The following is a 20808-nucleotide window of genomic DNA, read 5'->3' as shown; positions in this document are numbered from 1 at the left end:
TCTTTTTTATCACCAATGTCCATAGTTTGTCCTTGGTTAAAAGACTCCAGCCAGATTTTGCTGCCAAAGAGTGAGAAAAACAAGAGAGATCCTTTATGCCCCACCGTCCCTTATCTTTTGGACGAGCAATTTTCTCCCAGGTCACCCATGGGAGAACATCATCTTCCTTGGGGCCCGCCCAAATAAACCGACCACATATTTTCTTAATTTGTGAAGGAATGCCTTTCGCGACCCAAGAAAGAGTAATCCAGTAAACTAGTATGGTCTGTAAAACCGATTTTATAAGAACCAAGTGCCCAGCTCGAGATAGCCACTTAAAGCTCGAGAGCTTGACATGCTTCTCAATTTTTGTAACTAACCATTTCCAGTCCAATTTTTTTGGAGGAGTCCGGCTTCAAGAGGAAACCAAGGTATTTAAGGCTTTCCATCAAAGATTTTACTTCAAAAAGAAAAGTAGATAAATATCTATGTATCTCCGCCTGAGAGAAGCCATTGTGAGTAAAGGAGGATTTATGTGCATTTATACTCATCCTGGTTGCCTTAAGGAATAAATACATAATTGACTGCAACTTAGAAATATCTTCCTTAGACTCATCACAAAAAACTAAAATGTCATCCATAGAAAGAAGGTGAGTAATGAAGAGATTTATAGCAATTTCAATGCCTTTATATTCACCCCTTCTAATGGAAAAATGAATCAATTGACTCAAACCTTTTGCAACAAAAAGGAATAGGAGGGGTGATAAAGGGCATCCCTGACGAAGGCCCCTTTGCCTATGGAAAAAAGGAGAGGCCACCCCATTGATGAGAACAACAAAACTCACATTAGTTATACAACTCATGACCCAATTAATAAAACCAATATTGAAACCCAGGTGAGTCATAAGAAGGCGCAAATACATCTAGCTAATCTTGTCATAAGCCTTTGAAAGATCTATCTTAAGAGTCATTCCTTTTTTTTTGTTTCTTTTGATACAATGCAGGGATTCCTGGGCCACTCCAATAGCTTCATGTATTTTACAACCCTCAAGGAACCCAAACAGTTCCTGTGAAATATTTTTTGAGAGAATTGGTTTTAATCATCTTGCAATAGTTTTGGTAGATATTTTGTATGTACAATTGCACAAAGAGATGGGTCTGAAATCATTAAAGCTTTGAGGATCACCAGACTTTGGGATTAAAGCCGGAAAGGTTGAATTAAGAGGGTCATGTACAAAACCCTTGCTTTTGGAATCCTCCACTAGTCTAGCATGATCATCCCCTATTAGGTCAAAGAAATGTTGGAAGAATTTCACCGTCCAACCATCTGGACCCAGACTCTTCTCCTTTTGCATAGAGAGTAGAACTCCCTCCACTTCACCCTTTGAAACAGAGGCCATAAGAATAGTATTATCGTCCTCATCAATAAAGCTAGGAAATACTTGTGCCACCTGAATGACTTCGACAATGGTGGCCTTGGGGGAAAGCTTTAAACATGGTTTTGAAATGACTCATCCCCATTGTCGACAACTCATTGAAAGAAGATGCCGAAACCCCTTCATCATTTTTCAGTTCCTATATTGTGTTTGTGTTTATTCTGCCCTTGGCGTAGTTCTGGAAAAATTTGGAGTTTTCATCCCCTGCCTCAAGCCAAATAGCTCTACTTTTTAACCTCCACTTTTCTTCATTATCTTTCAGAATCCTATACCTTTCACCCTCCATAGCTTTTATCCTTCTCTTTTTTTCTTTTGTCTCATACCCATCCCCTTCCAAGCTTTCTAAAGCCTGCAAATCAATCTCAATGGATTTTAATACCGCTTCATCCCTTAAAGATTTTTCCTTTGCCCAAGAGATAGTTGATTGTTTCAATTTTTTTAGTTTCTCCATAAAAGACTAGGCAAGGGATAAGCCCGAAGATCCATTATGAGAACTCCAAATCTCATGAACCAAATTATTGTAGGACATATCTTTAAGCCAGGAAGAATTGAATTTAAAGGGAGAGCCAGGCTTCCTACTGGCCCCTTTTAGTTATAGGAAAAATGGAAAGTTATCTGCATCACCCCCAGAGCCAACAAACTGGCGAAAAAAAGGGATATGAGCAGCCATATCTTCTTTGATCAATAACCATTCTAAACATTTAGATACCCTTGTCTCATCAACCCTCCTATTTCTCTAGGTAGGTTTTTCTTTCAGAAGATCAACATCAATAAATCTCCCCAACCAAATCTTGTTTAGAAAAAAAATGGCCAAAGGGTCCAGCTGTGCATTTGGTCCCCAAGATTCTGATAACCCTACGGAGGCATTGAGATCCCCTCCCACCACAAGCTTTGAGCAATTTAGCAAAGATTTTGAGAGCAATTTATTCTAGAAAGTGATACGACCCTGACAAGGTCCATAACTGTTTAAAAGAGTTAAGTTTGAACAAAGTTTTGAGGAGTAAACCTCCACTTCAAGCATCAAATAAGAGCCCTAGGAATTTAAGAGTTTTAAACTGCAATCCTTTATACCCAATGTCAAACCCCCTAAACGCCCACTTGCATCGAGAGCCACAAAGGACCAACCAAGCGGCATGTTTCTCAAAATATTCATTACAAAATCCCTAGGACCAAGAGTCTCTCGAAGCATAATAACATCACAACATACATTCTTAAGTAAATGTTTTAAGGCCAAATTTTTCTGGGCATTGGCAATCCCTCTGCAATTGAAAGACAACAAAGTCATTTGGAAACCACCACAGGGGTCATCACTGCTCCAAGAGACCCTTTTAGGGAGATTTGTTTGCCATCAGCTATATCAAGCTTGGCTTTTAACTGGGCTTTAGATAGGTTTGATTTCCTGCCCCAAGTCTTAGGAGGACCCACAGTGTCATATAAGAGGTTGAGACCACCCACAAGATCGTTCGGGTGGTCTCTTTTTTCCTGGGGGAGAAGGTTATAATGAGGTTTGTCTAGGTAAATAACAGAGGGGATGGGAAGACCAGAGCCCACCGACGAGGGTCCAGAAAGATTTAAAATCGGTATCGATGTAATGATGCTGTCAAGGGCCAAAGAGATATTGCATTGAGGAGAAAAAACATCAATAGATGGCCTGGAAGGACCAGGCCTGAAAATAGGATCCACAAGGGGCATACATAGAATAGAAAGAGAGGGAGGAGGGGAAGAGACGGTAACTGCAGGATGAGATGCCTCCACCTTTATCATCTCATCTCACTCGTGTACAGTAGCAGTTCTTTCAGCGTCTACATGAACTGATCGCTGATCCTCATTGACCACAATCTGAACGGAAGCCTATGCCTGATGTCTCCCAGGAGAAATTGCCTGCTCCATAACTACATCCTCAGGCCGCTCCTGCAATTCTTGAATCGAATCCACCCAATTTTTCCTTGCATGTCTAAACCCCAATGGGAAATCCCTATCCAAGTGGCCATGTTTATAACAACGATGACATCGATAGGGAAACTGTTCATAGTCCAGTAACTGAGTGAGAGAGTATCCATCCACTTGTATCTGCATCATTTCTTCCAAACCCTCCCTCGGGTCCAGCCTAACTAGTATACGTGCCATCTTTCTTTCCATAGTCACTTGAAAGGACATATCAGCTTCCAAAAAAGTTCCCAGAATGTTTCCAATCACCTTGAAGACATCCATCAACCAAAGATGAGGGGCGAGTGATGGAAGGGGCACCCACATAGGGATCTCTCCTAATCTTTCTCTTTGAGCATCGAAAATGGGGGTCCATCTTTTAAAGAGAATCAAAGCTTTACTGAAACCCCAGTTTCGCTCTAGAACCCAATCAACTACTTCCGCATTTGAGAAACGAACCATGAACCAACCCCTTATCAAACAAATAACCTCCGTCTGAGAAACCAGCCCTGAACTCCATTCCTTACTTATCCATTTCTAAATGAAATTAGCAGTAAATTGTCTTCCCTTTACCCGTCCCACTATGATGCGCTATGATGCATCCATAACTTCATCCATCCGAATGTTGTCCCCTAAGATTAGTTTTGGTTTCTGCTCTTTCTTTCTCATGACCTTCCCCTTCTTCCTCTTTAGGCCTGAGGACTAACCATTCACTGAAGGGGCAATTGAGTTATTTTCTTTACCCTCATGGCTTTTCGAGCCCTGAATGCCCTCCAAGGGATCGTTTGGTGTTAATATAATGTTCTACAAGGCTTCAAAGTCCAGTACCTTCCCACCAGTGTCGAGAATGGGAGGATGACTTCCCTCCTTCGACCCCAAGGAGCCTGCCTCTAGATGTCCAACCAAATCCAACCCTTGGCTTGGAAAATTAGGAAACCCTAACACTTTGTTCCCAAATTCTTCTTGGAGTGGCTGTCTCGCCGAAGAATTTACCTTCGGGAAACCAATAAAGGGTTTCTCCCCAATAACAATAGTGTCAACTGCTAAACGAAAAGACTCCGAGAGGTTGATGGCAAAAGTCGAAGAAGGGGTTTTTTAGTCAAGAGTTTTGTATAGGCTCAAGCCCGTAACCAACTTTTCCACCCCTAGTAACTCATTAAGACAAGTTTGCAACCCTTTTTGCCTCTTGAGTTCGCTACTTCTCACTATATCTTCCAGACCACTCGTTAAAACCTTAGAAATAGAGATTGTCGGAGGGGTTTTTGGGCTTACTTATAAACCCGCTAACGTCGTGACAGAAATGCCTGCCAATACTGCACCATCCTGACCTTCATGAACTTCAAAGTCCAGAAACCAGCAAACCACCCTTGAGGAAGGGGGTTTTGACTCCTCTAGCAACCCTAGGCCACTGCCCTAATTCCATGCCGGTTCCGTACGAAAACTTTTGCCAAGTGGAGACCTAGCTGGCAAGACCACCTTCGCAGGATTCTGTTGCATCGGTTCTAAATCCAAAACTGACAGAATGTCCTTAAGAGCCAGTTCCATATCCACATAGTTGGTCGGGTTCACCATCCTGGTAACAGTGTAAAGAGGAAAAAACAAATAAAACTAACTCTTGACTAAAACGACTGGCGAAAGCTCCGAGTAGGCTAAAGAACCCAAAACAACGAAACCTTCCTCGCGTAGTACGACCCTAGGTGACCTGAGATCCCAGAAAAAGCAAGGAGGCTCAGTATGAAAATGAGGAAATACAAGCAGCACGAGGTATTGAAAACTGAGGAGGTGGTAAACGTTGAGAGTCACAAAGGATGCATCCGGTCATCCAAATGAAAAACACAGTGAAAAATGAAAACAAAGTAAAAACGTTCACCCAAATAATCCCGCCGCCTTGGAATGCTCACAACTCCCTCAACACCCAGCCCAAGGACTAGCCCAGCAACTATGTGGCTGCCCCAACACCTGCTACGAGTAACATTTGTCTCCACAGTCCTCCATCGCTGCCAGGTCCTAGGTCACCTTGGTATGATCTTGACTTGTCAAAATATTTATACCCAATACACTTTTACAATTTATGAAAAACCTAAAATATAACCTACTTAAACTCATTAAATAAAATATATAAAGCCTTTCTCTACATACATTTATTTTATATATCCATTACCTTCTAAGTCATCAAATAAACAATAAAAAGCACACTTTAAATGACACTTGCTAATTTAGATGAATATGAAAAGCAAAAAATATATTAAGACTTGATAATGGTTACAAGGATGAAAACAATGTTGCATCGTTTACCATTCTAAGTAATAATTAAAAAATTCAAAAAAAAGATAATTTGGATAAATAGAAAGCCCAGAATATTTGGTAATGATTACAAAGTGCAAACAATGTTGCATCATTTACCATTCTAAAAAAAATTAAAAGAATAAATAAACCATTCTAAGTAATATTAAAAGATTCACTTACCATGGTAAGTAATGATTAAAAGATGAGATGAACTATTCTAAATAATGATTAAAAGACTCATTTAATATTATTTATAATGATTAAAAAATAGGACAAACTATTTTGGATAATAATTAAAAGATTACCATTGTAAGTAATGATTAAAAGATTGGATTAACCCTTCTAAATAATGATTAAAAGATTGGATTAACGTGCATGATCTCTGCAGCAGAGCATGACGATTCAACGGCAGCCTCACTTCAAGTCCTGTTATGGGAGCTATCGGTAAATACTGATGTACTAATAGATTGAACGACATCGTTTACAGAATAGATATGACTGATTGATAAAGGCTTACATATATTGATTACATAATTGGGTATTGTGGGGTGCCCGTCTCTGAAAGGGGAGGTATACAGCTAAGACATCTTGGCGTTGGAGAGGATAACAGGAGACATACGCAATCAGTTTCGACGTTGCAGAGTTGGGTAGGCGATGCGTTCCCGGACAGATTGACGAGAATTTGGTGAAGGAGATTAGAAAGGAAGAAGATGATGAAGTTGCAGTTGAACATTTACGTCGGAGGAGCATACAAAATCTTGCCAATTTCGAATCTAAATTTTTGTAGATCACAGAAGACAGACCAGAGGTGTAACATTGGTGGTGAGAATGGTTTCCACTGTGGGCAATTATGATTATTCCGAGTCGTTCTTTGTCCTCTCTTCAACTTCTTTCTTTCTATTTTTCATGACGGGATTTCCTCTTCCTTTCTGGTTCTGCTTTCTCCCTGTGATCTTCTTCTTTCCTCCTGTTTTCTGTTTCTATCTCTGATCATCATTTAGTCTTTGTTGGAGTCTAGTAGTGGAAATATTAAGGAAAGTCCTAATAGCTGATATGTTGGTTATGGGTTTGATATTTGCTATTCATTTACGCACTGATTTGTGAAGGAAGGTGGAGGGTATTTATTGTTTTCTCTTCTTGATGCAGCGACGGTTTCAGAAAATGAAGATAAGGCACTGTCGTAAATTACTTACCATGGCGACATCCGCAGAAGGTTCTTCTCTTCACCTCTTGGCTTCGTCTCTTGGCTTCGTAGAGGAGAGTTCACAAACATAGCCTCCTGTCCCGCCCCAGCTCATGGAAGGATTGCAAGGCAGCGCCATTCCTCTGTTTCTTACTAAGACCTATGACATGGTGGAGCATCCTTGGATAGACCCAGTCGCCTCCTGAAGCAGCCCGGGCAACATTTTTATTATTCGAGATGCCCACCGATTCTCTCAAAATCTGCTGCCGCGTTGTTTCAAGCGCAACAACTTCTCTGTCTTCGTTCGCCAGCTTAACACTTAAGTGAGTTTTTCTGTTTCCTTCAATTTTCAGGGACATTGTATTGCTTGAACCATTTTGTTTTGGTATTGATTCTGTGGAGTATATTGTTTTTCTTTCTTTTGTATTAAGCTTTAGTATAGTTGTTAGTTATTCGTCTTAGCTTCTGTGTCAAAATTCCTTTTACATTGGTTATTGAGGTTTGGTTACGAGGTCAGTCCAGGACGTCAAATAAGTCCTGTATACCATGGGGTGGCAAAGTAGAACATGTGCGCTATGATCTGCAAACTCGTCCATAGAAAGTTCACTGGTGTCATCCTGTTAAGTTTCATGGAAAATGATCCTCTGACGCACCATATTCTAGATAACTCCTGAGGAAATAATATTTATCCATCTATGTATCAGGAACAACGATACGAGTTCTTGAATTAATGCTGTACCAATTTGAGGTCGAGCACCTCAGAAATGTAATCCCCTGGTTCAACCAATAGAAAACTTCGATACTTACAATTGCCATATAGATGACCCCTCTGTTCATGTTGCACTTACCAATTCTCAAGAATGAAAAACTTCCTTCGATACTTACAATTGCCATAGGAAGAAAACCAACACCCTTCTTTAGTTCTTGTAGTCCAATGACCAATATGCTGGTTGGAGATGTCACCATGCAATGGTCACTGTTTCCATTCATTGGTTTATAGTTCAATCCTGGGTCAAGAGTACAAATATGTGCTACTGCTAAAGCAAGTTCTTCACTGTTTCCATTCATTGGTTTATAGTTCAATCCTGGGTCAAGAGTACAAATATGTGCTACTGCTAAAGCAAGTTCTTCTTTTAGACATGCGTTTTCAACCTCCATTTTACTTGTTCCAATAATTTCATCACTATCACATCCTTTATCAAACATCTAAGGTTATATTCCTTACCAGAATTTATAGGACCATCTTCATTTGGGACTGAATGATAGCTACCGCTTTAGAGAACGAGTTTTTCACGTGCAGATTACGATCAACCTTAGGCAGTGGCCCTACTAAGGCTTCTGGAGCCAACCATGCTAGGTCTGCATCATTAATGCCAATCAAGTTGACGTCAAATAACCCATAGCTGCTAAGACATCCTGAGGAGTATGTGCAAGCAAATATTTTAAGGGTTGTCCTGGTCTGATCACTTTAGTCTTTCTTATTCTATTCCTTGGCTTGCTTGCCTTATATGGAGTTTTGTCGATGTCCTCCTTCTAGCCACCTCTATAAAGCAATCCTGATATGCTGCACCAATTCTGCAACTCAGTTCAACAAATATCTCATCCTTCTGGCTTTGTGGAGTCTTCAATGCTTCTTGTCAAACAGAATTTGCATCAACCCATTGACCTTGGAATTGCCTTAAACCAAAGTTCAAGGCACCAATTTCATCCTTAATGGCCCGCACATTACTTTTTGCTGGAAGGATCTGCTTTTTCAGGGAATCCCACCATTGATCTAGAATTTTATTACGTTCCTGAATTCTCTCAATGTGGCCAAATGATTTTTTCATGTCACACAACATGACTTTCTTCTTGTAAAATAATACTCTTTTGGTCAATTCTATTTTGTACCTGGTTTATCTGCTCATCATTTTTTTTTAACCTTAGTCTTTGTCCAACATTATTCATTGGGGTAGCTGTATCTTTGTATCTTTCATGTTTTATGGTTTTACCTCAACCTTTCTTACAAGCTTTTCTAGACCTTTCTCTAGTATGATTGGTCTAATTTTGGGATTTCAAACAACTGGATTATGTATTACTAGACAAGCTTGCTTCTGCATTAGGTGCGTTTAATGGTGTTCCTCCATAACTTCAGCCCACTTGCATTTCCTCAAACATGAGCAGAATATTGACCACCTCCCCTTTGGCTTAGTCTTTTTTTTTTTTTTGCATCCCCTTTTGCAACACAACCAAGCATAAACTGTACAACGACCTTAGCTCCACTCTCAATAATATGCCTTCCACTATCTCTAATGGTGTCTCTTCATATTTAAGAATTTGAGGATATGTAAGCATATGAAAAGAGTCAGAGAGGACGTTTATTTGATCATTGATAATATCTAACTCCTCAAACATCCCAAGATTTCCAATAGATCGTGGGAACTTGTGTAAGTTAGCAAAATTGCTGCCAACATTAAGCTTAACAAGATTTGTGGAAAGGCACAAACTCTTCGGTATCAATTCCATTTCATTAAAGCTTACATCAAGTTCTTTCAAATTGGTTAAAGAACCCATTGTTGACGGAAGGCTCTTTGTTCCGTTATATTTCTATTTTAGGACTTGTAATGATTCAAGCTTGGCAATAACTTTACACAAAGCTTTGAGTTGATTGTATTTTGCTTGAAGCTCAACAACATATTGATCAATTGACAATTGTATACGGTAGCTCTTCAATTTTATTTGTCTCAATACTCAGTGTTTTCAAATTGCTAAGTTGTCTAACAGACTCGGGTAGTGATGAAAGTTGATTTGAACTCAAGTCCAAGGATACAATCCGAGAAAGCTTTCCAACTGAAGCAGGTAGAGTCTATAAGTGATTGCCATGCAAGTCTAGATCGGTTAGATTGGGCAACTCACCAATGGAATCTAGAAGATTCATTAGCTGATTTGCATGAGTATCCTGTTTCTTTAACTTGGAAAATCCTTCAATTTTCCTAGGAAGGGTCACTATCCTGTTTTCAAACAAAATGATTTCAGTAAGATTATTAAGCTTTCCAATTGAGTCAGGCAACCACTCAACTTGGTCCATCAATCTTCCTTGAAGATCCAACTTCTTAGCATCTTCCTTGGCATTTATCTCAATCAGGCTGGCAAGCTTTATTAAACTGAGCTTTTGTTCCCCTTCAACATCTATGTTGTCTATAATCAGTCCCACAAAGTTCTTGTTTTCTACTTTGGCTCCTACAGAATTCCTTTTACCCTCTTCAACATTCTCCTCCCCTTTAGATCCACTCATGACAGAGTACCTGTTAACAAGTGTTGGATTGCCAATTTCCCTAGAATCCATAACAGCATGAATGTCTCCATGTGGTCAACATCATTCAGATCAGTTGCCTTGACGGAGCTAGTTTCTAGGGAAATTGAAATTTCTTCTAAAACACTGCCTATAAGGGATTGATAGAAGAAACATTTTGGTACTTTTCCACATAAAAACCACGACAAATTGGGAGGATACTATGGATGCCAACAACATCTCTAAAGGAGGGAGGGGAGAAGAAGGATCTACCCCTTTCTAGATCAAATTTGCGAGACTCAATGCGATTAAAGGCAACACAACATCAACTCCTAGTAGGGGAGGATACGCGTATTCTTCTTTTAAAACAATGGCAACAATGCCCTTAATGGAGGAGGGTATTATTCTTTTCAAATGATTGAACCATTTGGGTTTAAGGTAGATAGGATTGCTAGGGTTCTTTAGGGAAATTTCTAGGTTTCAGTTCAAAGGGAAAGGTTCCTGAACACACACAACCAAGGAATCACCAGGAGAGTAAAACCTCGACAAAATAGTTTAAATGGTTTATGAAAAAAATGGTGATGTAGGATAAAACATCAATGCCTTAGCTTACCAATATATATTTTTAGGGGCATATGGGGTTAAGGAACAATTCAATTGGAGATAAATGGAGTGGATTTAGTCTCAAAGACTAGAGAAAACTGACTTGTGCTCCCTAGAGATTTGACCATGTTAGAAAATCAGAAAGGCAGTAAATCGATAATTACTTGTGATGTTTCTTATTATTAAGATTCTTTATATCTTCTTTCTTTAGTTCATCAACCAATTACCAAAAGCAGCAGCACATAAAACAATAGACACCAGATGTAGGCACATGCTAGGGCAAAACCTCCTTCGAGGGGAAAACCCAATCAAGATAATTCTTCCTTCCAATAGTATTCTTTGAGACTCTTCACCCTAGACCAAGACCAAATCTTCCCTCCACACCAAGTCAGCCTCCAAGAATTTCGACCTCTTCCCATCAACTTCCACTATGCAGCAACTTACGACAACTGGCAGCGTTCGACAACAATGAAACTTGGAAGACTTCGATCTCCCAATCCAGGATATGAAATAGAGAGAGACACCAAAATTTCGATTTTCTTTGTCTCCTTAGACTTGTGAAAATTCCAGAAGCCGGAATCCCTACTGCAACAACTAATAATATTACTCCTATTTGTTAAATTCCTTTAAACAAATTATTTGCAGTTTCCTACGACAAATATCGTAATACATATACTGCAACCTTCACTTAATTAAATTATATGCAGAAACAAGAGACTGAGCAAGAAAGAAAATACAATACAATCGACACCGTTATTTTTGGACAAATGTCCCTGGAAAAACCCAATGTGGGAAAACCGGTGCAACATCTCTGACGGTTTTATTATTCAGGAGAAAATCTGAGTATAATTCTAGGATGCTCAACTAGCAATTCGATACAGAGAGAAACTAGACAAAATGAATGGTGAAATAACCTCACCCTGTCACTGGGAGAATCTATAATTGATCACACTAGACTGGAGCCTCTGCGTCACCCTCTGCGTGGCCTCTGTGCAGAACTGCGTCACTCCTACGTAGTTTTTGTGTCACCCCTGCTGAGGCCTGCGCTGCCACTGCATCAACATTGTGTGGGCCAGCGTCTTCCCCTCTTTGGACGTCTTTCTATCCTCTCTCTACCTCATACTCTCCAGCCCAGGAATAACTTCCTTCTTCCGGATTCTCACTGCCCCTCAACTGCAAAAGCTCACAATCAATAATCTCTCGGCACCTGCTCTGCTTCAGAAAATCGATTCATAGAACTCACTTGGTGTGTCCGCCAAATGACCCACAAGCCTTCTTAAATAATATCCTCGTTGACATTCAACGACCCAGATTAAAAGTTAATCAAGGGCTAAGATCATTTTGGCTTGATCCTTGTCTTCTTCTAAAAGTTTCACCCATAAGAACCTAGGTTTAGACTTAAGAACCCCATTAAAAATATTAATTATTTTAATAAAATCATTTTTGGGTGGAATTTCCCAAAACGCTTTATGGGTTCTTTGGAATACAGGTGCCCAAGCCTCCCTGCAAAATTTGAGGTTTAGAGCACATCATATCTACCCTAAATCAACAAGACTTCCCCAAACTCGCATTCACTTCGGCTTCCCGGCAACAAATTTTGCACCTTTTCTAGCTATAAGAGAACTTCGCCTTTTGCCCAGCAACAAGAGATTTTCACACTTCTTCTAGCTACAAGAGAATTCAAACTTTATGAGAGGATGATGCTCCAAATGAATTCGATGAGCTTCCTTTTATAGGCTTCTTGTGAGGTCGAATAGTGTCCTTAGGCCGAATTGATCTTCTCTTAGGCCGACATTGTGTGGAGATTACATAATTCATATATGACTCAATACTTAACCTTTTTATATGATTCAGAAGCCCAAGAAGGGTCTCTTTAAAAGTACAATGACTCTATTGACTCAGAATAAATCCTAGAAGTCCTCAATGGGGACTTTGACCTAAAACATGGTGACCCAAGCATGAAATCCATGCTTTAATAAGTCACAATAATAATAATAATAATAATAAATATTTTCTTTATTCTTTTGACTAGTACATTACATAATGAGTCAAGTACATTATTGAAGACCGAACATAGTTACATTTTCCAACACTCCCTCTTAACTAGGGAGCTATTCATAATGTACAAATACAATGGAAGATCTCAAACTATATGAACCATGAAGAACTTTAGGCACTGCAATGCCATGGACTTAATTCTTGACCAGGGAAATCTATCCAAACAGTCACTCAACAGTTTAGGCACCACAATGCCATGGACTAGATTCTTGACCAAGGTAATCTATCCAGGTCGGACTAAGATGGACTCAAGCTTTCAGCCCCTTTAGGTGCCCTCAGGCTTACTTGCTAACCATCAACCCAAAATCTAGGTCTGTATCCAAAACAAAGCTCTTTTATCAACACAACCTTTCCAACTTTGGGACTTAGACATCAACACAAAATGTCAACCATATGTCTTCCTAGGCAATGCGTCACTCACAAAGCCTCAATACCCCTTGATCCAACAGATCAATAATGACCAATCTCTCCCAATCAAACTGATTGGTAACCAACATGCTATCAAAACCTTCCAGAGATTCACCTGTACAAACACAACCCTAATCAATAATATAGTTTCACATGTACATAATCAAATACAAACCTCATGGGTCTTCCAGACAACAGATGTTGCTTCTCGCTTCTCAACATCCCATAGTAGGACTATCAACTGAATCTTTGACAAAAGATCCCTCAATCATACATTTTTCTTCCTACTTCATATGCAACAACATATTCTTCAATCGGATCATGCTTTCCTTCTTCTAGCAGCACTTAAAAACACATTCTCCAATTTCCTTCTCCTACTCATGGCCTTCACTAAAACTTACGATTGTTAGTCCTGGTCTAGTGCATGACACATGAAGCAGAGAATCATATCTATCACTCCCTCTTAAATGGAGAGGATCTAATCATTCCTATACAAGGAACATTCTCAACCATCCTCTTATCCTAGGGAGATTCCTTTCATTCGAGCTCCCTCTTAACCTAGGGAGATTTCATCCAGACTCCCTCTTAACTTAGGGAGTTCTACTTCTTCTTTTCATCATCGGAGAATCTTTCATGGCTTCCAACGATTTCATCAAAGTTATTATCATCCCCATCATGCTTATCACATTAATGAGCATCTTCACCATATTGAAGATTGTGTACCTACACAACTTAAATAGCAGGTACAAACAAATCTATAGAAACATGATGTTAGCCATACCAGAATCGCGGAAGCATTTCATATTTATACATATTAGATACCCAAACTTAATTACAAACAAGAGACATATACTCTTCAACATCTTGCTAGGGACTTTGTCACACGCCCTAGACTACTTCACAACAACATTCATTCCATCTAGGGTCTCAATGTGTCTTCCAAAGGTATGACATACCTTACTACAACATACAGCAAACCTGAGAAACAATTCACACAGATATAGATCTACAAAGCATCTAACAACCTTTCAAAATACATATGTTAGACTTCTCACTAGGGATTCATACAAATCCTAGATTTCATACAAAAGAAATAAAATCAATCAAAGTCAATCACAACTTAGTCATTACCCTGACCAACTTCCACTAGGGTGATTTCCAACCCCTAGATTTTCAATCAACCATCAATCAGTCACTAACATGATCAAATACCACTAGGGTTAGTTTGAAAACCCTATATTTCTGAGCACTCATCAAACTCAACCAAAAATTCAAATTTCAACAATCTCTTCACGAATCTCAAATTATCATATAGTCAACATTCATCAGAGATTCCTAAGATTCCAATTTCACAAATTCAACAATCTTACACAGATCTCGAATCATCATATTTCAGAGATTTTACTTTGACTAAGGTTTAACTCCAAAACCCTAGAATTCCACAATCTCAACAATCATTAAATACATAGATCTTAGTTATTACATTTCACACTAGACAATGTCACTACTAGGATTTAACTGCAAAACCATAAATTTTCATATTTAATAGATTTCAGATTGTTTTTTTTTACGCTGTGGTTCCCGGACACCCTGGTCAACGGGTGGCGCTACATCCACGGAAGAATCTGGGTTGATCGACCCCGAAGGGAATCTAGCCCCACGACCCACTAGCAAGGCCTGACCCCAAGGGCTTTGAGGAGATTGGACCCTGTGACCTCCCGATGGCGAGGCACTGATTTTGACCAACTGAGCTAACCCTTGGGGCTAATAGATTTTAGATTTTTATATCACACATACTAGACAATTTTAACTTCACTAGGGTTTAGGTATAACACCCTAGATTTCCAGATATCATCATCCTAGAATCTCAGGCAAGGACTTCCATTAAATCCTAAAACTCATGACCATCAATGACTAGGTCAACACATATCTAGGAATTCATAACCATACATAAGCATATCATATGTCCAACAATATTAATACATCTGACCTAGACCAAGCTAGGGTTTCAATCAAAAGGACACATCTATACATGATCTGAAAATGGGGCACTTAGGCTTCTTGTCTAACTTACAAGAACTTCTCCCACTTCCAAAGCTTTCAATATTCCCGAGTCTTATTGATTAACCAATGCGGAATTAAAATGCTTGAAAATATAGGTGTATGCTGGTATTTGTTTTTAACTGATTATGTGCTTTAAATTCTGTTGTTGTGCTGTAAGTTGATGTGCTTGAACTAATATATAAATACATATAACAGTAAATGATGCAGCAGTAAAACAAACACATAAGACCACAATTTAATTTGGAGTTCACCCAAAACTCTTGGGCTACGTCTCCTTGAGCTCTAGTCAACTTGACTACGCTCTCTGGGATTATGGTAAAGTCCTTTTACAAGCTCCCTGGCTTAACTCCATTGGATTTACACAGAAAAATGGGTTTAGGCACCATTTTATCCCCGGCTCTTGAAGCTCTTGGCTTTCTATCTCTCGGCTTTGGCTTTGGCTCTGGCTCTGGCTCTCTGTCAGTTTACAGCCCTCTGGCTTTCCACTTGAACTCCAAGTGACTCCCTTGGCTACTCTGCGCATTCCCTTTTGCTCTCTTGGCCTCTTTTTGGCTTCTGCCTTTTGCTTTCTGCGCTGCTCTCAATCGAGCTCTTTCTGCGTTGGTTTGCCTTAGCTTCCTGCTTTGGCTCAACTTTTTCCTTATGCTCGGTTTCAGCAACAACTCCAACAACACCCAACAACACCTTCTGTCTTTGACATTCATGGCTTTTAAGCCAACTGGCGTTGTTCGTATGTTTCCTCTTCTCGGGCTCTCTGGCTCCTCGCCTCTGTCCGCTCGAATCCCCCTCTGAGCGCTAGCAATCATTGCCAAACGCCTTCAGGGATGGTGGCCACTTGTTTTACAATGGAAGAGTCCATCAGGCCTCTGAAATCCCCAAAAATAATGTTCTCTGTTTGTACAGAGAAACACTGTAAAACATGGGAAAAAACTCGCCAAATAGTTGTATATCGGACTTCAAATATCCTTAAATCCGCTTTATACTGCTATCGGGTTCGCTGGTAATCGCTTATCGCATGTCTTAGTGCTCGTTCGTGGTTCCCCTTTGTATTAAAAAATACATTAAAACACTTAAAATATAACAAAACGACTTTTATGGCGGACTTGAAACATTATATATTTGCATTCCTAAACCCTTTCGGGTCCGGTTTCATCACATCGGCGCTTCCCGTCTTATCTCGTTTAATAAACGAAATACGCGAAAATACATAGAAAAATGTCATTTTACGGAACTCAAAATATATCGAATATCATTTGTAACTTCGTCGGGTCCAGATATATATCGCAAGTCGCGTATGCATTGGCCCCCCGCTCCGTGGTGTTGCTCCGATGCAATTTTGCGATGCGACTTGTCGCAATCGTATATCGCATGAGCCCCGGGGTCTGTCCATATGGCACGGCCTATGCCGACGCGATCCGCCGACGCCGATATCGGCAATCACGATATTGCTCGGCCCAGGGTCCCGCCTTTGCCTTGTGGCATCGCTGATTGTGATTTGCCGATATTGGTGATCGGAATATCGCTCGGCCTGGTCCTTATGCAACATTGCCTGTCTGCCTCCGACTCGATATGTCGGGGATCGACGATCGAGGGTGCTTCCCCTTTCCGCTTAAGTCTGCCTTGGAACTCCTCCGATGCAATTTTCTTCATAAAGCCTTTTAGGCCATTTTTGAAGGATTTTGCCTCTTTTTCTAAGGAACAAAGGGCATCTTCTTTGAGTGATAACTTCTGCATCCTAAGTCCATTTTTGCCCATTCAAGTTGCAACAGACTCAGAATGAGACGATCTCTGCAATGGGGCTAGTTCCAGGAACTTCCTTGGACTTTCATTTTTCCTCAGCGAGGAACACTTAGACTTAGGGGTCTATCCAAAATCCATTTTGGATCATGCCTTCTACTAAAAGAACTTTTGGTCTCCAAAAAACTGATATACTGATCTGAACAGTACCTGACAGTAACAACACCCTCTTCTTTCAGTCTCCATACACTTGCATTGCATATTGCCTTTAACCAAAGTTTCTGACCACTTCCCTTCTGGATGGGTTGGTCTTCCTGGGAAGAACTGTCTTCTTCTTTGCCTTCCTGCAGAACTCTTGCTTAGATGGTCACGGAAGGTAGTTTGAACTTCTCTACCTTGATCATTGATCCAAGGTGGCTCAAACAAATGTGAAGTACATCTGCTCCACAAAACTTTCATTTGTATCTGTTTGAAAAGCTGCCAACAACAACTGTTAACAACAACAGGCATACAGACAACAACTGGATGGACTAAACTCCTGCTTCAACAAAAGAAACAGATTTCACATCTTGTGAACACCTCCATGTTTTACATCTGCATACAAATGATGGACTAGACAACAAGCCAAACATCCCTTTAAAACAAATGACCCTTCAAGTCAAGCATGTAGAAAAATACCATTAGGACTCTTTTCAAAAGATGAAACATTTCATCACTATCTCCATCTTGGAGGCCAAGTCAACTTTTCTCAAGTCAATGTTGCACCACATGCATGTCAAAGCAATCAACCCTACAAGTTAATTACACATACATGTTCAAAACAAGGAAAACATCAACATCCCTGTGTTCATGCACATCATGCTTATGCTTGCATTTCATCCTTCAACTTTCACTTAAGCACACTGTACTTTTGAAGCTGAAATGAAATATAATGTTGCAGCAACAAAGTGAGTCTCCCACTCAATCTTTTCCATTCACCATCTTGGTAGAAACTTGCAACTTGCATCTCATCAACAAGAAATGCAAATAGATGCATCAATAGACATGCAATCCTTAATTGGAAAAGAACTCTAACCATTTCTTAACAATCCAGTTCAAAGGTCTTTCCTTTGTCTGCACATCAGCATCAACATGTGAATCATCCTGAGATACATCAGTCATGGAATCTTCCTTTCCATTTCTGCCATCTTCTCTTTCCACTTTCTTCAGCTTTTGTGGAAGCATTGCTGGATTCAGAGTCCAACACCTTTTAGCAAGATGCCCTTGCTTATGGCAGTAAGTGCAACACGTGCATCCTCTTGTCAGCATGATTTGCCTTGTCCAATGGACCTTTGGCTTTTTGCTTTTTTTCCTTCAAAAGTTTCTTGTATGTGGCCATTCTCTTCCAACATCTAGAAACATGATGGTTATCCAAACCACAAAAGGAACATGCAATTCTTTTCCCATGCTTATGTGGAAATTTACCATGCTTTGCAAAATCAAAAGGAATATGATTAGAACCAGATTTATACCTGCCTCTTTCACCTTTATTGCCTTCATGAGGAGGTGAAGCAAATGAAGAAGTGGCTCCCTTTGGAACACCATCAATCTCTTCAACGCTGTTAGAGTTTCCACAACTCTCTGGTTCAAGTGTGTGCTTCTGAATACCTGCATCCTGCAAGTGATGTTTCAAGCTATTGCATTCCTCCTGAACACAATCTTGACACTCTGTAATGCAACTCCTTCTTGGAGCTATTCTAATGGTCTTCATGGCAGCTTTGGAACTCTCTCCATGTGACTATCCATAGCCAAGACCCAAATACTTAGGCCTTTCCTCAACCATTATTGGTTCAATAATACCTTGTGCATGCTTTCTCAATCCCTTTCCTTCATAGCCCATCTTGGACATTAGCTTGGAACCTATGCCTCTAGTATGTTTTTCAAAAGAACCAATATAAGCATTCTTAGAAGAATTTGAAGACAAAGTGGAATGGTTTACCTCTTTTTCACGCTGATACTTGACCAAGGCTTCTTTGGCAACAAAGAGTTGTGACTCCAACTCATGCATTCTCTTCAGGTTCATATTTGCAATATGAAGTTGTCTCTCCATTTCCTGTAGTCTGTCAGCAAGCAACTGCTTCTCTTCCTTCATGGAATTCAACTGCTTTTTAAGTATGCTGCTCTTCCATCCATCCTCATACATTTCTTTCACCTTGCCCGTCATAATGAACAAGTCTTTCTTTATGTCTTCATCAAAGAGTCTTGTGATGCAAGAGGAATTCGAGGATACTATTGAGGAAGTTGTCATTATGCTAATGAACAAAGAACTTCAAACAAGATTAATAAAGAGCTTATTTCAGCAACCTTTTGCAACAAACCTCTTGTGCTCCAAGGATTGCCTTAAGGTCCTTTGGGATACAAGAATGCCTTTAGCCCTTCTTCCTTCTTGTCCTTCCTGGACTGAGCTATCAGTAGCTTTCCCTTTACCTCTGCAAACTCAGAAAATAGTCTGTCTGCAAAACAAGCATATGATCAGCCTCTTGCTGTTCAAACTCCTTTTAGACAAGCAGTCTTTGCTTTGTCAATCAAGCATTCTGATATAACCTTCTTTGAAGGTGGGGTTAACCAAACTTAGGCTCTGATACCACCTGATCTGAAAATGGGGGACTTAGGCTTATTGTCTAACTTACAAGAATCTCTCCCACTTCCAAAGCTTTAAATATTCCCGAGTCTTCTTGACTAACCAATGCGGAATTAAAAAATGCTTGAAAATATAGGTGTATGCTGGTATTTGTTTTTAACTGATTATATGCTTTAAATTCTGTTGTTGTGCTGTAAGTTGATGTGCTTGAACTGATATATAAATACATATAACAGTAAATGATGCAGTAGTAAAACAAACACATAAGACCGCAATTTAATTTGGAGTTCACCCAAAACTCTTGGGCTACGTCTCCTTGAGCTCTAGTCAACTCGACTAGGCTCTCTGGGATTATGGTAAAGTCCTTTTACAAGCTCCCTGGATTAACTCCATTGGTTTTACACAAAAACAATGGGTTTAGGCACCATTTTATCCCTGGCTCTTGAAGCTCTCGGCTTTCTGGCTCTCGGCTCTCAGTTCTCGGCTCTGGCTCTGGCTCTGGCTCTTGGCACTTGGCTTTTGGCGCTGGCTCTGGCTCTGGCTCTGGCTCTCTGTCAGTTTACAACCCTCTGGCTTTCCACTTGAACTCCAAGTGACTCCCTTGGCTGCTCTACGCATTCGCTTTTTCTCTCTTGGCCTCTTTTTGGCTTCTGCCTTTTGCTTTCTGCGTTGCTCTCAATCGAGCTCTTTCTGCGCTGGTTCGCCTTAGCTTCCTGTTTTGGCTCAGCTTTTTCCTTATGCTCGGTTTCAGCAACAACTCCAACAACACCCAACAACACCTTCTGTCTCTGACATTCATGGCTTTTAAGCCAACTGGCGATGTTCGTTCATTTCCTCTGCATGTTCCTCTTCTCATTATATTCAGACCGCCATTGGAATTTCTTTATATTTCGATTGTCGGTATTGGAGTGATCATTCTCTTGTTATAGTGGAATTTCATTATATTTGAAGTGCGTGCCTCTATGAGACGTTTCTGTTTCACGCGCCTGAATGTATGCCATGTATTTTTTTTCCTGGAACTGATTTGTAACGTCTGGGCTCTTAGTTTTGCTTGTTGAACTATGGCTTCTGTGTTTTGGCAGCGTACCGTATTTTTTCCAAGATGATCATTACGGCTGGAAATGCGCACTAAATCGATGTTGTGTCAAGGTAAGAGAAATCATGCTGCTGCTCTTATGGATAGTGTCTGAAATAATTTCTCACTGGTTGACATAATTTAATTCTAAATTTTAAGGGT

The 20808-nt window shown here is 40.0% G+C and overlaps 1 protein-coding gene and 1 pseudogene across 7 annotated transcripts in view; one reads left to right on the top strand and one right to left on the bottom strand.

Annotated features, from left to right (window-relative positions):
- Positions 1-6158: 6158 nt before the first annotated feature.
- Positions 6159-20808, top strand: part of LOC149157274 (sister chromatid cohesion protein PDS5 homolog A-like) — a 344827-nt gene continuing 330177 nt past the window's right edge. For 6 of the 7 annotated variants that reach the window (XM_089435756.1, XM_089435759.1, XM_089435754.1 and 3 more), the window contains exons 1-3: positions 6159-6449; positions 6774-7133; positions 20654-20720. In XM_089435756.1, coding sequence (XP_089291882.1) covers positions 20693-20720 — 28 coding nt within the window. In that variant the 5' untranslated portion in view covers positions 6159-6449; positions 6774-7133; positions 20654-20692. The remainder of the gene's footprint in view (positions 6450-6773; positions 7134-20653; positions 20721-20808) is intronic. The other variant, XM_089435761.1, reaches the window with a different exon arrangement.
- LOC149157277 (plant intracellular Ras-group-related LRR protein 4 pseudogene) lies at positions 8919-10135 on the bottom strand (annotated as a pseudogene).

Source organism: Pinus tabuliformis, chromosome 5_2 (genome assembly GCF_031772625.1).
Source record: "Pinus tabuliformis cultivar Carrire ecotype Pingquan chromosome 5_2, CPIR1, whole genome shotgun sequence".
Lineage (NCBI taxonomy): Eukaryota > Viridiplantae > Streptophyta > Pinopsida > Pinales > Pinaceae > Pinus > Pinus tabuliformis.
Note: the sequence above shows the minus strand (reverse complement) of the source record. Positions and strands in the feature narration are given on the sequence as shown.